This window comes from Lynx canadensis, chromosome A1, assembly GCF_007474595.2.
Source record: "Lynx canadensis isolate LIC74 chromosome A1, mLynCan4.pri.v2, whole genome shotgun sequence".
In the NCBI taxonomy this organism is placed as follows: domain Eukaryota; kingdom Metazoa; phylum Chordata; class Mammalia; order Carnivora; family Felidae; genus Lynx; species Lynx canadensis.
In genome coordinates, this window is record NC_044303.2 from 72,257,353 (window position 1) to 72,280,520 (window position 23,168).

Consider the following 23,168-nt stretch of genomic DNA (forward strand, 5'->3'; position numbering starts at 1 on the left):
GGGATCAGGGCTTCAATATATCTTTTGGGGGGGACACAATTCAATGCACAACCAAAGGACATAAATTCCAAAAGGTACCTCCTCTGTTTGATGACTATCACCGGTTTAACTCCAAAATTCAGGTGGGCTGTTTCCCTTTTGGCACTGACTTCTAGATTTCTGGGTCGTATCTAATGCTGATAATTGATATCCCCAAACTCTGAGTCTCTGTTGTAACCTATCGGCTTGAATCTTGATCTGAATTGTTTTCTGCCTCAGTCACTTAATCTCTTAGAACTGATCTTATTGCAGTCCGTGTCTTTATTGACATAAGCATGTATTAAACAGAAGTCTAACAATGAAGCAATTTCAGAAATAGCAGAGCAAATCTTATATAAGATGACCTCCTGAGATTTAAATTATGGAAAATTATGGGTATTAATACGTGAATTGACAACTGAAGAGTCATTTCTGACTAAAAGATGGAGAGTGGCTTCAAGTGGAGTTGAGTAACATCAAAGGCTTCCAGTAAATACCACTTCCCAAACCCCAGTTGCTAATGATTTGTAGTTTCTTTAGGGCATTGAGCCTCTGGCCCCTGGGCAGCTCAGTGTTTCCTGGAGCAGCAGGAATCCTGGATCTCATGACTCCAACTGCCTGAGATTCCCAGCTGTTGATCCAATGTGTTGTGCAAACATCACTCTCTAACATGCCACAATGGAAAAAAAGGTTGGGTAGTCCTATAGTAAATAGTGGTGACATACTTAAAAACATTAAGAATCATCCAGTAACTAGTGGTCTGTCTGGAAGCTTAGAATATGATAAGCCTAAGAAGAAAGGATCAGCAATTCATCCTCACTTCTTTAGCTGTCATTCACTGCTCATGTCTTAGAACCCAACTTCCACCCGAGTGCCTGAGCCCTACTGTCATCACCATCGCTTGCCACCTCCTTACTGCTAATATCATCACCATTTTTTTCTTTTTAAAGTTTATTTATTTATTTTGAGAGAGAGAGAGGGAGAATGCATGAGGGGGAAGGGATAGAGAGAGAGGAAGAGAGAATTCCAAGCAGGCTCCACACTGTCAGTGGAGAGCCCAACACGGGGCTCGAGCTCATGAAACCATGAGATCATGACTTGAGCTTAACTGACTGAGCCACCCAGGTAATCCTACCATTTTTTCATTAAAAACTTTTTTTTTTTAAGTTGTGGTAAAAAATACAGAACATAAAATGTACCATCTTACTCATTTTTAAGGTACAGTTCAGCAGTGTTAACTACATTCACTTGTTGTGCAAAAGATCTCTAGGACTTTTTCATCTTGCATAATTATAACTCTATAGTCATTGAATGACAACTACCCTCTGCCCCCTCCCCCTGGCTCCTTGCAACCACCAGTCTGCTTTCTGTTTCTATGAACAAGTCTACTCCAGGAACCTCACAGAAGTGGAATCATACAGTATTTCTCTTTTTGTCACTGGCTTAAGTCACTGAGCCTAATGTTTTCAACGTTCATCCATGTGTAACATGTGTCAGAATTTCCTTCCTTTTTTAAGGCTGAATAATATTCCACTGTATGTATACACAACACATTTTCATTATTCATTCATCTGCTAATGGGCATTTGAGTTGCTTCCACCTCTTGGCTATTGTGAATAACGCTGCAGTAAACATGGGCTTGCAAATATCTCTTCGAGACCCTGCTTTTGATTCTTTTGGATATATACCCAGAAGTGGTATTCCTGGATCATATCTATTTTAATTTTTTGAAGGACTTCATACTGTTTTCCACAGTGGGTACACATTCTCAGCAATAGGGTATACGTGTTCCAATTGCTCCATTTCCTTGCCAACGTTTTTTTTTTTATTTTCTAGCTTTTTAATAGGGCCATCTTAATGGGTGTGAGGTGGAATCTCATTGTGGTTTTGATGATTAGTGATGCTAAGAATCTTTTCATATGGTTTGTGGACATTCTTATATGTTCTTTGGAGAAATGTCTATCCAAATCCTTTGCTACTTGTTTTGTTGTTGAGTTGTAGAATTCTTTATATATGTGGATATTAACCCCTTTTCAAATACATGATTTGCACATATTTTCTACCATTCCAGACAGTGCCTTTTCACTATGTTGACTATTTCCTTTGATTCACAAATGTTTTTAAGTTTGATGAAGTCCCGTTTGTCTATTTTTGCTTTATTATGCGTACTTTTGATGTCATATCCAAGAAATTATTGTCAGTTTCAATGTCATGAAACTTTTTTGCAATGTTGTCTTCTAGGAGTTTTATAGTTGTAGGTCTTACATTAAGTTCTTTAATCAATTTTGAGTCAATTTTTGTATATAGGGGAAAGTAAGGATCCAGTTTGCATGTGGACATCCAGTTTTCCTCATTGTGTGGTTTTAACATCCTTGTTGAAGATGATTTGACCATAGATATGAAGGTTTATTTCTGGACTGTCTTTCTTCTGTTCCACTAATCTACGTGTCTGTCATTATGTCAGTACCATGTTGTTTGATTATTGTAGCTTGGTCATATATTTTGAGATTAAGGAACATGAGGCCTCAATTTAGTTTGTCTTGTTTGGGGACCTTTGAGGTTCCACAGGAATTTTAGGATTTTGTTTTTCTGTTTCTGCAAAAAAGTACATTGGGATTTTGATAAGGATCGCACTGAATTTGTGGATAACTTTGGGTGGTATGAACATTTTAATAATATTCAATCTTCCAATCCATGAACACAGATGTTTTTCAATTATTTGTATTTTCTGTAATTTCTTTCAGCAATTGTTTTGTCATTTTCAGTGTAGAAATCTTTTACCTCCTTGGTTAAGTTTATTCCTCAGTATTTTATTCTTCCTGATGTTATTATAAGTAGGAGTGTTTTCTATAATGACAACTTTTGACCTCTCTGAAGTCTTTCACATTGTTAACCATGACCTCCTTCTTGAAACACTTTTACCTTTGGATTTGACAACAAACAGATTCTGGATTTTGCTCCTATGTTTTGGGCTGTGACTCCTTGTTCATATTTTAGGCTCTTCCTCCTTGGCTTATATGACTCATTTGTTGTTCCTCAGGAGACTTTCTTCCCCTGGTAAACTCAGAACTTCTAAAGGCTTAAATTACCACTTGCATGTTGACTCTTGCTCCTACCCAATACCTATTTCAGTCCCAATATTCTATCTAAGCTTTAAACCTTCTAGCTACTCATAGAAATTGTCTCATAAATATCTCCTAGGCATCTCATGGAAAATATGACCAGCCTCTGTCCTCCAAAATAAAACAAACAAAACCCCATTTCTTCCTTCTCCTGTGATCTCTGTCTTGGCACACCTTGGACAATCTAGAAACCTGTGTGACACCCTGGTCTCCTGCCTTTGCTCTGCTCTTACTTCGACTGGTCACCAAATCCTACCCACTGTATTTTCTCTTCTGTATTCCACCACCTCTGTATGTTCCCTGGTCTCAGTTTCATTTAGTTGAGGCCACGATCACCGTCTGACTCAGCAATGGTGCTCTTATCATTAGGTCCCTTCAGTCTATTGCTGGAATGTAGGGAACATTATGTCACTCTTGGGCTTAAATGCCCTCAGGATAATACCTAAATGCTCAGCACCGCTCACAACTTTTCACCCGCAATTTCCTGCTTACTTTTCCAGCTTACCATTTCTCCCTTGATCAACACTTGAGTCAGTGAACACAGTGAACTTCAAGTGACCTCCAAAAAAACACTATGCTTTTTCTTGCCAAAAGAAAAAGCTTGCTGTTCTTTGGTCCTGAGTGCCCTTCCTCATGCCACTTTCTCCTAACCCCCTTCACCTGGATAGGCATTACTTGACCATCAGAGTTTAGTCTACACCATACTTGTGAGAAAATGTCTCTGATCTCATCATCAAAATTGGGTATGGCTCCTATGTGCTCCCCAAGTCCGTCATAACATCTATTTACATGTCACTTTCTCCCACCACCTCACAAGTGACTTAAGGCAGGAACAGTATCTTGGTCATCATTATGTTCCTTGACCCTAACATAATGTTTGAAGCATAATAGTTGAGTACTCAGATCTCAGGATTACGAAGTGAGTAGATACAGTCCCTGAGCAGTAACATCCTATCTATAAAAGGGATACCTCATACAACCTTAGCCTGATGCCATTACATATTTGAATCACACAGCCCTCCTCCCTCACCACCCCCCATACCAATTCCTGGCTTATTATGCTATGTTCTGATTATGATTTGACCTTCAGTGTATACACCCACAGTGAGAGAATATGCTAATCCATAGATGTAAGTACATCATCTAACCCACTTTCTAGACTCACATCTCATAATGAATGAATGAACTGGTTCTCTGAGCAGGCATCATGACGTCCTTTGGTGAGGACATTGGATTAGAGTGAGAGAGCCCAGGTCATTTCCACTTACAAACTGTATGAAATTAGGCAAGAAATATACTCCTTTGAGTGTTAGTTTCTGTGTCTGTAATCTCCAGCATAAAATGCAATAATTTAACATGCAGTACCTTGCACGAGGTAGTTTTCAGTACGTGATATTTACCAGCACAGCAGTTACGTCTCTCTTTTATGTTACACTTGTTTAAACAAATTTACTCATGGACCCAAAACCAGGAAGACTGAAGGCCTGACTCAGATCAGGAGACAGCAACCAGTGCTGAGCCGAATCGCACACTCCCTAATACCCTGTCTCCATGCAACTGCCCTCCATCTGGAAGGACCTCAGTATGGACACAAGGCAGACATGAAAATGAAAGCGCCCAGGTAAGGCTAACGAGAAACATGACCCCAGAGCTCACATTTTAAAGAGAATATATTTTTTTAAATCACACTTATACGAGAGAAAAGCTCCTCTACACGTCCATCCCCACTATGCAGTGGACATCACCAAAGACCAAACATCATCAAGTTTGAACCAGAATTCAAATGAGACTTGATACCACACTGGGGAAACAGTTTTGATTTCAGAGGATGGAATTTTATCTAAATAGACTATCTATACTTCCCCTTCCAATGATTCTTTCCCTGAGGCTTCTCTGTGGGTTTTTTTCCCCCTCATAGTTGAATGAATTTTATACTGCTTGAAAGAAAGCCCTTTATATCTGTCTTGCACTGAATTTGCAAAAATCATTAAAGCTGTGAGGAGCCTCCCCATTTTCAAAGTTTGCAAAAACTCCACCTACAATCTCTAGTGTCTTTGCTGCACCACCGAGGATCAAAGTCATCGTCTCCTGGAACTACTGTTCAGAGGACAGCATTGGGTCAAGGAGATTTTTAGCTTCTATGCAAACTGATTTGGCTTCTCAGCAGCCCAATTACACATTCATGGACAACCCCATTTCTAGTCAATTTTCTGGTCTTATATAGAAAACCATTACATGTCCATATCTTTATTTATATCTATACCTGTATCTGTATCTGTATCTGTATCTGTATCTGCATCTATATCTATCTCCATCTCCAGGGTCTGGGCTGGGGTTCAGGGTGGTGATAAGAAAAGCATGGTCTCTATTTAATTAGGTATGGGAGCTATGAAAGGATCGTTACTGCTATATTGCTTCCAGGAATCGGTTGCGTCTTATATGCAACACACAGGGAAAGCAAAAAATGAGTTTCATATGGAGCATCACTGTCATGACTTTTTAGAACATTATTTATTTTGAAGAGGGAAAAAATAAAGCTACCTTAGTGGCTATCAAGGCACAATGTTGGTGATACCGTGGAGAGGAGGTGTGGTGGGAATGGGTACTTACATTAGAGCCTCTCCAAATGTGTCCCCATGGGGCCCTTTTAGTATATTGCTCTGAATTCTACTAAAAAAAGACACTTTTCTGTTTCAAAATACCTTTATTAAGTAATAAATAATTCAATGCTTTCTCCTTTCCCTTAAAAGAAGGCATATAGGGGGGACACCTGGGTGGCTCAGTCAGTTGAGCATCCAACTCTTGATTTCCGCTCAGGTCATGATCTCATGGCTCATGAGATCAAGTCCCAAGTCGGGTTCTGCACTGACAGTGTGGAGCCTGCTTGGGATTCTCTCTCTCCCTCTCTGTCCCTTCCCCTTCTCAAAATAAATAAATAAACTTAAAAAAAATGAAGGCATTTATGAAGAGACTTCAGAGCAGTAGCATTAGGGAAGCTTCACTGCCACCTAGAATTTGATTTGCAGATTTCCAACTAAAGTATTAAAGTTGGCATTTGAGTTAGCTTCATCTGGTCTTACATTGGGTGCACACACAACTCTCTCTCGGCTTCCTCAAGTGTTAAAAATGGTGGCTGGCTCCATACTTTCTCCCTGAAGAGTTCTTCTCCTGAAGATGGTCCCTAAGTGGAAGCCACTGTCTCAAAGTCCAAGGAGGTGACCAGAAAGTCATGGAGAAAAGAGATCTAGGATGCTTGTACTTGAGAAGAATGTGATTCCAGGATTCCACACAACAGTTGGTTGTGTTGACTTGCCTTCCCTGTTTGTGTGACTTGCCTTCCCTGAGCTTCTCCCTGAAGGGTTCTGGTGTCCTTTGCCATCTGGCAATTTGACTTTATCACTTTCCTAACTCGGGGTTTGGCCCCATTGCTCCCCTTCATCTCTGTGTTATATTCATAATCTGTGTTCTTTCCTTTGATTTCATATCTTGAATGATTTTCTAGCACCTTACTTTACTTCTTCCTTCTTCTCTTCTGTTCTAGTTTCTTCACCGTACCTTTTAGCTTTCTCCTACCCTGTCCACCTTCAAGGTCATATTTCCTCTCCCAAGCATGAGAACAGACTTTCTCTTTCTAATAGCTTTGTCTAGTGTTTCATATTTAGCCTCTGTATGTTAGAGGTACTCACACTTGTTTCTATTACTCTTGAAAATGTCTAGGAACCAGCATTTACATTTTAACACAATTGTTTTTTGACCACAATCAGAATAAAACACATTAAAAATCTCTAGAGGCATCGCTGAAATGTAATATGCTGCAAGCACACTGTGTCTGTGTCTAAAGAGGATCGCTACTCCAGAAGGTCACTGAGAGAAGAGGTGCCTTGGGCAGAGTCTGCCATCGCGTGTACCGAGTGGTAAGCCTCTGAGCTCTTACCTGCTGCAAAAGTCCTAACTCCTGTGGCTCTGATTAGATCGTCTGCTTTCCCAGGGAAAACAAAGAACTATTTTGGATAGTTTTAATGACTGGGTTGCTTGATTCACCTCCATTCCTCAGAAAACTGCCCCTCACACCAAGTTATTTCATGAATATATATTGATGTTTCTGCCATCTAAAACATGATTATTTATAGACGAGTAATTAACATTCCACAACAGGCATGACTCATGTTTGGCATTGATACAGCTTTCCTGTGACTCAGTCATGGAGCCTGGGCTTTAGGTCTGAATTGCCTGGGTTCAAATCCTAACTCTGCCATGTATTCGCTGTGTGACCTTAGGCAAGTTACTTAACTTCTCTGTGCCTTAGTTTCCCCATATGTAAGATGGATATATTAATAATACCTACATCACATGGTTGCCATGAAACTTCAATAAATGAACATACACAGCACCTGGAACTGAAAGTGTCTGACAAATGTTACTGTAGCTATAGGAACCTACAGATTAGTGGCAGAAAGGATAAATGACGAAAAAAGGTTTGTACTGAACAAAGGCAGATTATGGAGTATGTATGCTTTCTGGAACTTAAAACATTAAGAAAATCAAACATTTTTTACAGATTCCCCATTCTATTCTCTATCTGGGAATAGTAAAAATAGAGTATAGGAATTTAAACCCTTGAAGGCTGAGGCTACACACAGAAAACGAAATGGGGATTTCAGGGAACATTTGTAATGGAGTTCTGTAAGAAGCTTTGAAAAACAGGCTACCATTTCAGGTATTCACATAATTACATGCACGTGTGTGTGAAAGTACATATAAGTGTGTGTACATTGGGGGGGGTGTGTGGGTGTAAGTGAGTGTATTCTTGAAACTATGTAAATGAGCCTCATCTCAAAGACCAAAATGACTGGAAATAAGGGGGGGGGTATAAAAATGACATAATTTGTAGAAAGTAATGAAACACAAATATTCTTATACAAAATGGAAGAAAACAGTAAACATTTTAGTTTAGTGTGATAATCTTTGGTCCACAGCAATTAGTGTATGAATTAATTGATAAATTTAATAGGTATGTAGTGTTAGTCCAGTCATGGCCAAAGAACAATGTGAAAAGTACTAATGAAAATGAGTTTGCCATTTTGTTTATGGTTGGGATTTTCAATGTTCAAATATCTCTAAATATTCAAAGAAGATACTTCAAATTGTAGGCTGGTACAATCCGATAATTAGCTCTGATGTATAGGATTTCCAGAAATACAGAGCATTACTAATATATAGCAAGTGATTAAACAAAAACCATTTTATAACTAATGATAGATCCTAAAGCAAAGCCCCGTCTAGTTTACTAAAACTGTATAAACTAAGAAGAAAGTCAGATGTCAGTTAAAATCCTGATTTTTTTACTGTTGGTTTTTCACTTGGGGTCAGATAAAATGTGTGTGTATATATATATATTACCTATATATAATATGCAAAAATATTAGTAGGTTTGAATTTTACTGTAAAAATATTAGTAGGATTGAATTCACAAACTTGAAAAGAAATTGCCTATAGATTTATTTTACTTCTTTCTAGTAAAAAATGTGGGCTGGAATTATATGGCATTTTAACTGGCCAATGGTTATTTAAAACCATATTGAACCTGGCTGTAGCACCAATTTGAAGAAAATAGAATAGTTTTCATTTTATCTATAGACTACACATATTTATGTCGTCAGAAAGAGGACATTAAAAATCTATGTATAGTAAGCAACGTACACAGGAAAATCCACATCTAAATACCAGATTTGTAAAGCAAGGACTAAGGTGGCTATCCAACAGCAGATTTTCACTGGTTATGTCTAATGATATGGGTCAGTTTTCACTTTTGAACTCACTACATGTTTCTTCAATAACTAGAAGCTGCATAAAGCATTTGCATCAGTGGCAGAAGAGAAGTTCCCAACTCTCATTTGAATAATCTGTCACTGTTGCTGCAAACTGAAAAGATCTGGAAGAAATCATTTCCACTATGCCCAGAGGGCCATTTTGCTTGTGTAGCTGAAGCACAGGAAAACACTTAAATCCTTCTTTGATATGCTCACAGTGGGCATCCTTTCTCTCAAATATATATATATTTTTCTTTTGTTGACTACCCTTGGTTAGAAGCACAGACTTTGGAGATAAACAAAAGTAAAAGGATGAAATGCCTAAAGTGATTTTAGGATATGCAAATGACAAGGAAACCTTTTAAATAGGTTCTGTCTTTGCTTTCATTAAATAAAAAATAAAACCCAGGGCACCTGGGTGGCTCAGTCGACAAGTGTCTGACTTCGGCTCAGGTCATGATCTCGCGGTTTGTGGGTTTGAGCCCGGTGTCGGGCTCTGTGCTGACAGCTTGGAGCCTGGAGCCTGCTTCCGATTCTGTGTCTCCTTCTCTCCCTGCCCCTCCCCTGCTTGTGCTCTGTCTCTCTCTCTCTCTCTCTCTCTCTCTCTCTCTCTCTCTCAAAAATAAACATTAAAAATTAAAAAAAAAAGACAAGTCAGATGCAATTTGAAAATTCTGAATGTATAGGGCCTTCTTATAATTCCAGGTAAGACTTGTTTTCTAGCCTTAGTTTTTCATTAACATCTCAATTGTTATTCTTGCAGTGCTGGGGAGTGTGATCCAAGAATATCTTACCTCCCTCCAGGCAAGGAAAAGAGAGCAAAGATAAACTATTGGACTGCATCAAACTAAAAAGTTTCTGCATGGCAAATGGAATCATCAACAAAATGAAAAGGCAACCTACTGAATGGGAGAAGATATTTGCAAATGATCCATCCAATAAGGGGTTAAATATAAAACATATAAAGAACTTCTACAACTCAACATCCCCCCAAACTGAACAATCTGGTTAAAAAATGGCCAGAGAAACTGAATAGACATTTTTCCAAAGAAGACATCTAGGTGGCCAGCTCATGAAAAGATGCTGCACATCACTCATCATCAAGGACATGCACAATGAGATATCACCTCACACCTGTCAGAATGGTTAACGTAAAAATAAAACACAAGAAACAACAAAGTTGGAAAAAATGAACGCTTATGTACTGTTTTTGGGAATGCAAACTGGTGCGGCCACTCTGGAAAACAGTATGGAGGTTCCTCAAGAAATTGAAAATAGAATTACCATATGATCCAGTAATTCCACTACTGGGTATTTTCCCAAAGAAAACACAAACACTAATTTGAAAAGATGTACGCACCCCTATGGTTACTGCAGCACTATTTACAAGAGCTAAATATGGGAACAATCCAACTGTCCATCGATAGATGAATGGATACAGAAGAGGTGGTATATATATACAATGGAATATTACTCAGGTACAAAAATGGATGAGATCTTGCCATTTGTGACAATATGGATGCAGCTAGAGGGTATTATGCTAAGTGAAGTAAGTCATACAGGGAAAGACAAATACCATATGATTTCACTTATACGCAGAAGCTAAAAAAGAAAACAAATGAACAAACAAAAAAAACCCCAGAAATAGATTCATAAATACAGAGAACAAACTGGTGGTTGCTGGGGCGGGGGGGAGGGCAAAGTTAATAAAGGAGATTTAGAGGTACAAACTTCCTGTTATGAAATAAATAAGCCATGAAGATAAAAGTAGAGCATAGGGAATATGTTCAATAATATTGTAATAACTTTGTATGGTGACAGATGGTAACTACACTTGTGGTGAGCATTGCATAATATATAGAATTGTTGAACCACTTTGTTGCACACCTGAAACGAATACAACATTGTATGCCAACTATATTGCAATAAAAAAGAATATCTTATCCACTGACCTTCACTCACACCAACTCTACTTTTCAAAGGGTCTCTACTCTTTGATAGAACCATATATGTATGCCAAGCATCTTCCATGTAACAGAAACTATGAGAATGGTCCATCATGCCTGTCATCTTTCTGCCATCAGCCATATAACCTTCACACATTTTCATTTACATTTTTGGGGTATGATTATCAATGCCATAACATCCAATCTGTTTTCATACATAACTGGGCACACAGTTGATATTTATTCTATTCCATTTCTTATAATGACTATGGGCACCAAGACTAAATTCTCTTTTAGTGTCTAGAGGTCAGGCAAGTTGATGCTTAATATTTTTATGATGATGTTCAAGAGTATTACACACAATTATGCAAAATGGCAATCTGGCCCTGAAGCATTTCATTCTCAAACAACCTTTATGTAATGACAGAAGGGGAACAGTCACCAGTCCAGTTTCCTATACTATGTGCATCTTACTTTTACTCAAAAGAGTAATTTAAAAATATTCCTAGGATAATTCTAGAGCCAAGAAAACTTTTTTTTTTTTTGTGGATAATGGGTAAAAGTCAAACACAAGAAAATTCTGCCAACATAGACTGCCTTAATTTATTAAACTATTTTTCTTACTTTGAAGCTAGCTCTATTGATAACATTATCTGTAAGCACATATTTTACCCTTATTTTTTTAAATTCAGAGTTAAAGAATTCCCCATACATTACTTACTTGTTTAAGCTTCTTAAGATCTTCATCAAGTTCTAAGTTGTCCAAAATAACAGCAACAAACAAACTCAGGAGGATCTATAAAATGGTTAAATAACAATGAAAAAACCCACATGCCGTAAGTATCAAAATACTAATATATATATATATATATATATATATATGCTATAGAATTTCTGCCTAAAAAATACACTATATAGAATGCATTAAATGAAAAATGAACATGTAGCTGTGAAGCACTGCATAAGAATTTTCAGGTATTTATCATGAATATGTTAAAGGCAATGCATATGCTAACTGAAATAATATAAAATATTATTTTGTTTTATGAAACCAATTTAAAATGGAAATTAAGAAATATTTTTTTATAACTCAACAGTCCCACTTCTGAGACTATATCCAAGGAAATAATTTGGAGTATTAATAAAAAGCTTTATATACAAAGGTGCTTGACAGACAGATAATACAATTATACAGGTCTCTATTATAAAAATCACACAACCATTAAAAATTCCCATTGTAGTAGCTGGTCTCTAAGAGGACCCCCTGGTGTTCACACTCTTGTGAGCCTCCTCCCAAGCTGAATATGGTTGGTCTATTGAATATGTTACAGAAATGATTGTGTGCAATTTATTAATAAGACCAGGTGATGAAAGACATTGTGGGTTTCAGTTTACTCTTTGTTGGATCACTCACTCTGGTGGAAGCCAGGTACCATGTTATGAGGACACACAAGCAGCCTAAAGAGAGGTCCATGTGGTGATAAACTGAAGCCTCCCACCATGTGAGTGATCCATCTTGGAAACTGGTCCTCCAGCTCTTGTCAAGTTGTTGTTCAACTGCAGCCCCATCAACATCTTGACTCCAACCTCATGAGACATTCCGAGCTAGAATCACTCAGTTCAGCCTGTTCCAGATTCCTGACCCATAGAAAAAGTGAGAAATAAATGTTTATTGCTGTAAGCTCTTAAATTGTTCATAACTTATTATACAGCAATAAATAACTAATGCACTCATGAATTTTAATAGTATTGAAAAAATGCTCACATTACAACATTAAATAACAGTATACATGGTAGAAGTGCAACAAGAAACAAAGAAGAACAATAGAGAAAATGCTAGAAGGAGGCACTTTAGAGATGTTAATGATGCCTGCTTTTGTGAAAAACAGTCTTTCCCCTTTTCTTTGTATTTCATCACATTTCACAAACTTAAAAAAAAAGCATATGCTTCTTTTTTGGAACGGGTAAATTAAAGTAAAAGAAAGCAACAAAAAAGTAGAATTTTTAAAAATATTTAATATTTAGTCCCTTTTCAAGTTTGAATTCTCTAAAGTTCCACATTCATTTGATAATCTTTTTCATCCCTAATTTATGTTCCTCCTTTCAATTTCCCTCTTAAGAAATTATTCCCATCTGTTAATATTGGAGGGTTAAGCAAGAAGGTAAAAAAGTTAAGGCAATTCAGTCATGACTTTTAAGTACCAGAGAGATTTATTATGCAAAATTTAATAGCTAGCTCTTTTCCAAGTTCCATGGGTATATAACAAGGAGAAAAAAGCTTCCAAATATTATTAAATTTTGACAGTGTATGCTTGGCTTGGGAGAAGTGCCAATATATTTCTGTTTAAAAGCCATGTCCTTTGGGATCCTACCAGAACTTAAAGAAGATACAGAATCATCTAGATGACAGATTTTTACTGATGTCACCATGTCTGCCACACCATGGGCATCTGGGCACAGATATATTAGTCTTTCTCTAACCAGACATTATTCTCAACAGGACCATTCATAGTTCCCTTGAAGTGTAGTCCCCTTGCCTGACCTTGATATTCTCATCAACAGCAATATCAGAGGAGGAATCTACCTTCCCCTACAATCTCACTCCAAATTCAGAGATGTCCACCAGAGGGTCTCCTGCCTCGAGGAAGTGCCATCCTTCACCATTTCTATTTCTCATCGGGCACTTATGCAGGTGCTGCTGTGTCTAATTTAACCAGTTTTCCTATCTCCCCACTAAAGGACAAACACGAATCTAAAAAGAAAAAAAATTTCCTCCATGATAAAAGTGACTATTCTCCTTCCTTTTCTTAGAGCATTTCCTTTAGAAAACATGACTTTGTAGATTCTTCGCCTCCCCCTTTGATGTATACACAGCACTTATTTTACAACCCAAGAATGGTTTTCTTGGGAGAGGGGTGACCTCTTTGATATATAAACACTAGCCAAACAGCACCCTATCTATCATTCCCTTCTCCCTTCTTCTGGGGCAGGGCAGGGGGGGGCGGGGAGCGATGGGAGTGTCACTTAGCAACCTGGCTCCACATTCCAAAAGTACTTACTTGTCTTGAAGAGATGAGAAGTTTTCTTTTTCTTCTAGATAAAGGTAATTAGCTACCACAGATGGCCACCCCAATTACCAGGTGAATTTAGGGGGAACTCTATTTAATAAATGATCCTGTCAAGTCTTCTTATGTGAGGCCTAGCTATTTTCATCTTGAGAACACAGATGTAATATATATACAAGGTGAAATTGCTTTGTCTTTGTGGTCTCTTTAGTGGGTTGCCTGTGATGCCCACTGCCATCTGGCTTAGTGATTATTCAATAATAAAACTGTTTTCTTTCTCATCTACCTTGATGGAGATGTTTTCTGGGTTGGCAGGATATTTTATTTTTAATGATTTTCCTAACACCAGACAGATGGCAGGCTACTTAAGGACAGTGAGGTTATGTTATTCGATTAAATTCGACAAGCAGTTGATTGGGCTCCATCGATGTGTCAGACACTGCCTGGTCAGGAATATAAATATATATTGAGCTCACTGCTATGAGGTTCACAGTTCAACTGGGTTGCTGTAGGTGGGCGGCCTGGGAGAAAGAGCACTGTGGTGGGAGACCTCAGTTAGCGACCAGACACTGAGTTTCAGGGTCCTTGTCTGTGAAATATTATGGATAAAACAACAAAAGCTCAACGAATTGCAGCTATCGCTTTTTCTGTTTAATCTTCTCCCAACAACCCTGTGGTTTGGTGCAGCCTGTATGAAAATATACAGTCATAAACTTAGATATGCAAAAACTAAAATAATTTTCTTGATATTTCTACACATGAATTGAATTTAGTCCATAAACCCTCCATTTGTGCTGATGGCTTAAAGCTGCATCTTGCTATATCAATTCAATTTAGTCTTTCAAAACTCAGTTACATTTGAATAAATATTCCTTTTGTTGGTCGAAGGTCAATGATGTGCTTCTCATCAGGTCTGGTCCACTGTGGCCATGTGGCCTGTCCTCTGTCCACCTTCAGGGATAGTGATAGTGCTTGTTTTGGGGGCCTCTGCTGAATTGGTCACCACCTCAGCTCCTGCAGCTCCTACTAAGATCTGAATCTCAGTGACACCCCTTGTGTTAGTTTCCTAGGGCTGCTGTAATGAATTGTACAAGCTTAGTGGCTGGAAACAACATAAGTGTATTCTATGATTGTTCTGGAGGCCATTGTCCAAAATCAGGTTGTCAGCAGGAACACGCTCCCTCTAGAGACTCCAGGGGAGGGTGAACCTTGCCTTCCATCTTCCAGTGGTGCCAGGTGCTTGTTAGCTTGTGATGGCATCGCTCCAGCCTCCACCTCTGTCTTCATGTGGTCTTCTCTTTCTTCCTGTGTCTTGTCCTCATTTATTTCTCGTAGGGACACTTGTCATTGGATTTAGGACTCACCTGGATAATCTAGGATGTCTCATGTCAAGAACATTAATTTAATTACATCTGCAAAGGCCCTTTTTTCCAAATAAGGCCAAACTCACAGGTCTGGGAGTCAGGATGTGGGGGTCTCCATTTATGCCCTTCTACTCTCCATCTAGTCTCCAGCTTGGGACATTGCTCTTACACTAATGCTGTTCCTATGCACTGGCTCTCAACTCTCAGGAAAGCTGAGAAGTTCTTCCATTCCAGGTGGGAACAGAGAGAGATTTGTTTCTGAGGCTCTCTAAGGCCTCCCCTCTCTTCCCAGAACTTCCCAGACCTCCAACTCTGTGCAGGCCACCCCTTGTCCATGCAGGGCCTCCAGCAAGGCTACCTCTTGCCAAGTTCTGGTGAGAAGTGGGGGCCAAGTCATGGATGCTGAACACGCCCAGGTTGGCACCACTACTGCTGCTGCCCCTGAGTGTGGCTGCCGCCCTCTGCTGCACCCCCCTGCTTCCCTCAAGCTCCATCCTGGAAAATGTCATTCCTTGTCAGAAAGGAGGAATGTGAAGCAAAGTTGGAGCAGGGGTTGAGAGTGAGGCTCATACCAATGTGAAGACTGACGACCAGAAACTAAGCCCAATCAGAGTATCACACATTTAGTTCTGTGCCATCTGAGCATTTAGATTTCTGAGAGCTGATCTGGGACAATAGGCCTCGGTGTGTCTTCTGAGTGCTACTTATTTAAGATTGTGAGGCACTGATAGGGTCTAACCCTGTGCTACTAAGATATCAAGATACTAAGGAGAAAAGATGATTTTGGCAGGAAGAGAATTATGAGAACGGATTTCCAGGTGGCATGAGCAAAGACAAGGCCTTGGGAACATGTGGCTTATTAGGGGCCAGGTGAGCAGTTAAGTATCACAGAGCACTGCCACCAGAGGCCAGAGAGGTAGGATGGAGGGGTGGCAGTTGGCCCAAATGCCACCAAGGGAGGCTGGGAGGTTGGCAGGTATGAGAGGGAGGCTGTAATAATCACTAAGTGATGACATTTGCTTCTTCTCTGTTAAATTTGTCCTCCCAAATGTAATTTTTAATGCATAATGTAGTTATTTTAAATTGGTTCATTGAAACAGTAACTACACAGCATAAAGTACAGTTTGACAAAGGGCTATTAAATATATAAGGTTTTGGAGCGCCTGGGTGGCTCAGTTGGTTGGGTGTCCGACTTTGGCTCAGGTCATGATCTCATGGTTTGTGGGTTCGAGCCCCACGTCAGGCTCTGTGCTGACAGCTCGGAGCCTAGAGCCTGCTTCGGATTCTGTGTCTCCCTCTCTCTCTGCCCCTCCCCCACTTGGGCTCTGTCTCTCTCTCGCTCTCTCAAAAATATATAAAATGTAAAAAAAAAAAAATTAAATATATAAGGTTTCCCATGTAGCTGGGAGTTTGGCTTTCAAGGTAGAGAGAAGGCAAGACTCCAAAAGGAAAAGGTTTGGCTTTGCTAGCAAACTCAATGAAAGGGCTCTGAGGATTGAAAGGCCCATGCCCACAGGATGAAGCAGCTGGGAGGGGTTTGGACAACAAATTCAAGAATAATGTAAAAGAAAATTGAAAGCTTGCTTTCAACTGTCATTAAACCTAAGTTCATTCAACAAATATCTTTGTTTAGGTGTTGCTGCTTAATTAACCTGACAACATGATGGCGCATGCAGAATCTGTATTGAAAAATCTGTGTGGAGCTCTCATTTCCTCCCAAAACTCCGTTTGGATACGGACTTTTAGCCTGGTCCTTGTTGCCAAGCACTGTGATAAGGTGGCACCTTGGCACTTAGAGTGAGAGGTGACCGACAACGTCTGGCTTTGATTGCCTGTTTGGAATGGAAACAGAAGGTGCAGGAGAGGCAGGGCTGAGCTGTGGCCGATTGCAAGGAGGTGAGAATTACTTTGTGGTTCTTTTCTCAGACTCGACTAAGGTGGCAATAACCACTGTGATAAAGAAATAGAAGTGAAGGGAGGGTGGCAGCTCGGCTCCTGTTTTATTTAATTCACGTTGTCAGTGAGACACTCTTTTCCTACAGAGCCGGTGCTGTGCACAGTTGGGCTGAGTGGGACGCTGATCTGGTGTAGGCTATTCCAAAACCCCAACCCCTCCACTGCCCTGACAAAGTCATAGGAATGGGGGACAAATCCTAGTTCTGAAAGCAAGAACAGTTCCCAGTTCTCCCAGTTTCCTTTTGCACTTTTTTGTTCTGTTTTTATAGAAAGCTGAGGTGATGCTTATCGGAATCTGAACCCATTACATTGACGTCTGAATCTTATTTTCAGTCAGTGTTTACCCACAGGCGCCACATGTGCTGTGCCAAAGGGTTTTCCATAGCCAATATGTGTGATTCACAGGTGTATATTAAAATGTTATTGCTAGAATAAATAGGTTTTTTACAGGGACTCACCACATTGATTCACAAGAGCTTCCTCATTTCCATGGAACGCTTTTACCTTTACACTTGGCCAGTTCTAAATTATGCAATTAACCTGCTCTGCTTTATTTACTTTTTTTTTTTAATATTTGGATTTACATAATACTTGAATTTATAATGTGGCACAGAATACTACATCACAATTTTTCTGAATGATGTACTTTCAGGGGCAAAAGAGGCTAATGGTCTATCCTTTCATTTTCTCTTGAGCTTTGTTAGGGCACACATATACTTTCAACACAGTGGTATTTAATTTGTTCAATGCTTTAGAAAAAGAAGTTCATCTGTATATTTTTAGGCATTGGCTACTAGTCACTTTTTAACAGAGCTATATAACTTTCCATTATATTAATAAGCAACACAAGTATTTGTTCTACTATGTAATATACAACTGATGTAATACATGTACCTCCTTATTTATGAGCAATACTGATACACTACAAATCACCAATTTCAATGAAAAAGTGTAGTATAACTATTAAAATATCACAGGTACCAAATTCTTCTAGTTTGCTCAAGATATTTTTAGCATTGACAATACATTTAGTGGGGAAAATGCCATATTAAATCTCTGGGGGGCCATCCAATCTCATTCCTGGAATTTTTATGAATGGCATACCAACATACTAGTGAGATTTTTGACCTTCTAGCTTAGTGGATTTCAAAGCATCCATTTCTGGGTTCAATATGGCTCCTGTCCCAGTGTCTTAACAGGTGTTCAGCTACCATTAAATCCTATGGCCTCTCTATCCTTCTCTAACTGCTGTTCTCACTCCTTACATTGTACTGAAAAAGCCAGATTCTCCTGAGCTAAGGGTTTGCTAGGTATTTGCTATGTTTTAAGTTTTATACATTCAACCATAGACAATTAATCTGTTTTCCTTCCTTTTACCCAGAACACATTTTAGCACAATTTGACAAATTACGGAAGCAGGTGTGTTCCCCAGTATCGTTATTGCCTCCAGTTTTCTTGTGACAAGACCATTTTGCCCAGCACAACAAGGTTCTCCTCTACCGAAGACTCAACTTTTGGGTCAGCATGACTCAGACTACTGAAAGTCATGGTTTATTTTGAAAGAGGGTGGCCTTACCATTTTTTGAGTGGGTTTTCTTGGCTGAGAATGTCTACCTCTATTTTGCATTCTCTCTAACTCTGAATATAGTCCTGTCCTTGTCCTCCAAATCTTCCCCGTTCCCTTCCCACTTCTTCAAAGTTAACTTGTACTACTTTCTTTTCCTTCTGATGCAGCTTAACAATAGCCCATTAGCTGAAATGTCACCTTTAGTTTTATTTCTCTCTCTACAATGAGCTTTATTAATAATTCCTTTTTAAAAATTATTTTCAAGCATACAACAGGAGCACAGCAGGCACCTGGTCAACACCCCATAATCCTGTGTTTTTCTTTTTCCTTTTTACCATTTGGAATCACACTATCCTAAGTTGTCTCACAAGCTGTGTTGGAAACAATCTCGTTTTTTACACAGGTCAACAAAAAGTCAAATGCAATCAGAGCAATGTAAAATGGGGTATGTTCAACACAGATGCACTTTTAAATGAATTCTATAAAATCAAGTTATTTAATTTACACTTTGGAATGCCATTTTTGTCAGCAAAATATGACTATTCTCAGAAAACTGCCACTACAGAAGCAAAATCAAGAGATTGCTGTGTTAATTTAAGCACTTCAAAGGTAACAAAAAGACTATCCACAATGAACGCTTAATTACATTTTCTCTCTTTCAGTATTCACATCACAGGGCTTTCCTTTGAAACAATAATAAAGGGAAAAACACTGAGAAAAAAAAAAATAGAGTCTTTCAACTGGGTAAGTCTTCAATAGCCCTTATCGCCTAATCATTGGCAAAAGTGGGGGGTGGGGGGGGAGACGAATTTCACAAGCACTGGGCAAACCGCAATCAGTCAGGACAGAAATACAGAATAAATACCTGGTGGATGAGAGAGACATTTTAAAGAGACAATAGATAATGGTTATGAATATGCATTTGCTATACACTTAAGCTTGATTTTCATTGTGGGCTGACAAATTGGTGCCCCCAGGGGGCAATGGAATAGCCTGCTGTTTTTTATTCCAGAACAAACTGCAGCCAAACATTTTTTTTTTCTCATTTTGCTGCCTGGCATATGCCTGTCCTTGAAAAGACTAAATCAGGGACTCCCTGGCTTGTGCAGCACGACTTGGCCAGTGTGGCTAAAAAACAAATCAGAGCTTGTATATTTATGTGGACTTTTTTTTTCTTTCATTTGGATTAAAATGCTTTGTAGTATTTTGCAAAAAGAAGCATACAATTTAAGAAAAATGCTCATTTTAATTAAGTTCAAGACTAAAGACAGGCTTATGGAATGGAGATTTTAACTTGTGTTTGGATTTTAAGGGGATGTGATGCATATTTAACACAAGCCTAGGGCCTTCATCCACATATTTTATCTGTCAATCCACAGACTGTCTCCAGCTGTTTTACTGCCAATATTTTAACCATTTCAGATCAGGTAGGGCTGGAATGGGCGGGAATCAGAAGTATTATGTGGGCCCTAATAGAAGGCAAGCCACAGCCTTTTATCACTTGCGTCAGTAGGTCTTAAATCACAGGTTTTATTTGTTTGTTGGTTGGCTGGTTGGTCTGTGTTTACTTGTCCTACTTCTGTACTAGGTATAGACTCAAAAAGGGGAGGGATTGAGCTCTTTGCCAAGCTGGCCAGGATGTAGGTTAGTACTTAGACATAGCAGTTGAGATTCAGGAAAACTGGGCTAAATCAGATTGGGCTAACATTGTAGAGCCTGCCATAGTGACTGTGGGTTGGAGGATGTCCAGAAAAGCAGAGCAACTGCTGATCATGTTTTAGGCAAAATCTCAAGTGAACTGGCAAAGTGACTTTGGTCCCAAGACTTTTTGGGTAGTATAGTATGAAAGGGACACTCAGATTTCATGTCTTGTGGAGTGCCTTCTTTCAGTGAATTAATTAGCTCTCATTAAAAAAAAAATCATTTATAGGGGCGCCCGGGAGGCTTGGTCGGTTTTGGTTTCGGCCAGATCATGATCTTGTGGTTCATGGGTTCGAGCTCCACACTGGACTCCATGCTGACAGTGCAGAGTCTGCTTGGGATTCTCTCTCTCTTTCTCTGTCTCTGTCTCTGTCTCTCTAGCTTGCTCTGTCTCTCTCAAGATAAGTAAATAAACTTAAAAACATTAAAAACATTAAAAAAATCATTTATAAATTTAAAAAATCTGAGTAGTTGTCCTTTTGGCTTTAGATTTCATAATCAGAGAACCCAACCAAATATCTCAAAGCTTAAAACACTTCACATAAATCTGGTTAAGAAACACCTTTGAGTTTTCTTGCAGCAGTGTATTTTATCTGGCTCACACTATATACAAGCAGTACGTTAAGATTCCTTAAAGACCAGAAATTTAAAACAATTAGAAGACAGAGGAGAATATTTTTCCCACATCAGGGTGGGAAAGAATTTCCTAAGCATGAATCCAGAATAAATATTGACCGTAAGTGAAAAACGGATGGTTTTGACCATGTCAAAATATAATGTCAAAAGCCATCAGAGACAAATTGAAATAACAAAATGCTGCCTAACAGAGGAAATTTGCAACTCCTACAGCAGTCACGGGACTACTATCCCACAGGATATGTAGTACTCCGACAAATGCATTCTAAAAAGACCAACTAGCTTTTAGAAAAACAGGTAAAGCTTACAATATGATTGGGTGGGTCACAAAGATGGCCAGTAAGCATATGAAGAAGTGCTCCCTTATCAACAACTACTGAAATGCAAAAATGCAAGCCAAAGGCCAAGTGATACTACCATCCAACTCATCAGACTGTCATAATCTTAAGCCTAGCCACGTCAACTATACACGAGGAAGGCAGAACATGGGGTTCTCAACTGCGGCACTTGGGAGGGTGAGCTAGTATAGCTCGCCCATTGAACAGGGCTCAGCAAGTGTCAGGTCCCTACAGTGAATATTTTAGGTTTTGAGGGCTGAGAGGCAACACTGATGATGTTCTATGCGTACTTATATAGTAATTTTAAAATGCACAAACCACTCCTGTGCATTGCTCAAGGGCTGTATAAATAAAGCCTGTGGACCAGATTTGATATATGGGCTTGCAGACCCATGCTATAGAGCCATCTGGGCAGGATCCAGGATCTGGAGTTCTACTTTCTGGCATATAACCTAGAGAAACACTCACACAAGTGGACACAATGTATACATGTATTAGTTGCAACATTGTGAGGGCAAAACATTGGAATACAACTTAAATATCCACCAGGAAGGACTGATAAACAAATATGACAGTCAGTCATATTCCATATATTCATGATTATATATACTAATGAACTTTATGTACATTAGGATAAAAAGATTTCAAAAACAGTATTTGGGGAATGTGTGTGGAGTTTGATCCCATTTACCCTGAAAATTGCTGCTACTAATGATCTTAAGGAGAGAAACAATGATCAAATATGACTTGGCCTCAGCATGCTGTGTGGCCATAGCAGTGAGAAAAGTGTACAGGGACATGCCTCCCAGGGACAGCCATCAGGGCACTAGAGCATAGCTTCTCAACTGGAAAATTAATATAAATCTGAAAAACTAATGGTATAAACTGTTTGTAGGTTATAACCTTAAATTTAAAACATTACATATTTTTGATGGATACATATATATGTGGGAAACTACTTCATTTCATGGATTTTTAGACACACGTTTATTTTTACATTTCAACAGTCTAAAACTGGCATGCAACTTATCTATGTGTGTTTGGTTTAATTGTTGTTTCTTGTTAATGTTAGCCAAAATAAGAGTCTTCCTATAGTTAATAGCATGTTAAATTCAGTAAAATATGATTTAAAACTGGACGATAGATTCATACCAAATACATCCCAGTCATTATCTGGGAGACATGGTGTGGGCGGAAGAAGGAAACATTAAGGCAGAGAAGGACTCGGTCTAGGAATGGGCATCAATGATGCTTTAAATTGATCAGTAATACTTTACTTCTATAAATTAAAAACATCTGAACATATTAAATGTTTAGCCTTTATTAATGTATAGCTTTAAATGCACACAACATCTTATTTAAACTCAGTGTTGGTGATAGCTGTGATCACCCTCTTATCCCATGGCTAAAACATCCCCCAAAATACAGCTCCAATGTAGATGGCATCTTGGAAAGTAGGTATGTGGGGCATCGTTACCCTCATTTTCAGATACAACGCAACAGAGAGGTTGCGTTGGCTTGGTATAAACAGTTTACTAGGCCGAATCATTTTTCTTCTTGCTTTCGTATTGCGTGAGACTTTCACTAAAGGATCAAATTTGTGTGAAACATCTGCCATGAGGATAGCAAACAAATATATTGTTTT

At 38.9% G+C, this 23,168-nt stretch overlaps 1 protein-coding gene across 1 annotated transcript in view; it reads right to left on the reverse strand.

The window, feature by feature from the left end:
- The window catches only part of NALCN (sodium leak channel, non-selective), a 308,773-nt gene that overhangs the window by 105,523 nt on the left and 180,082 nt on the right, over positions 1–23,168 (reverse strand). The window contains 1 exon segment of the mRNA XM_032592429.1: positions 11,618–11,692. Coding sequence (XP_032448320.1) covers positions 11,618–11,692 — 75 coding nt within the window.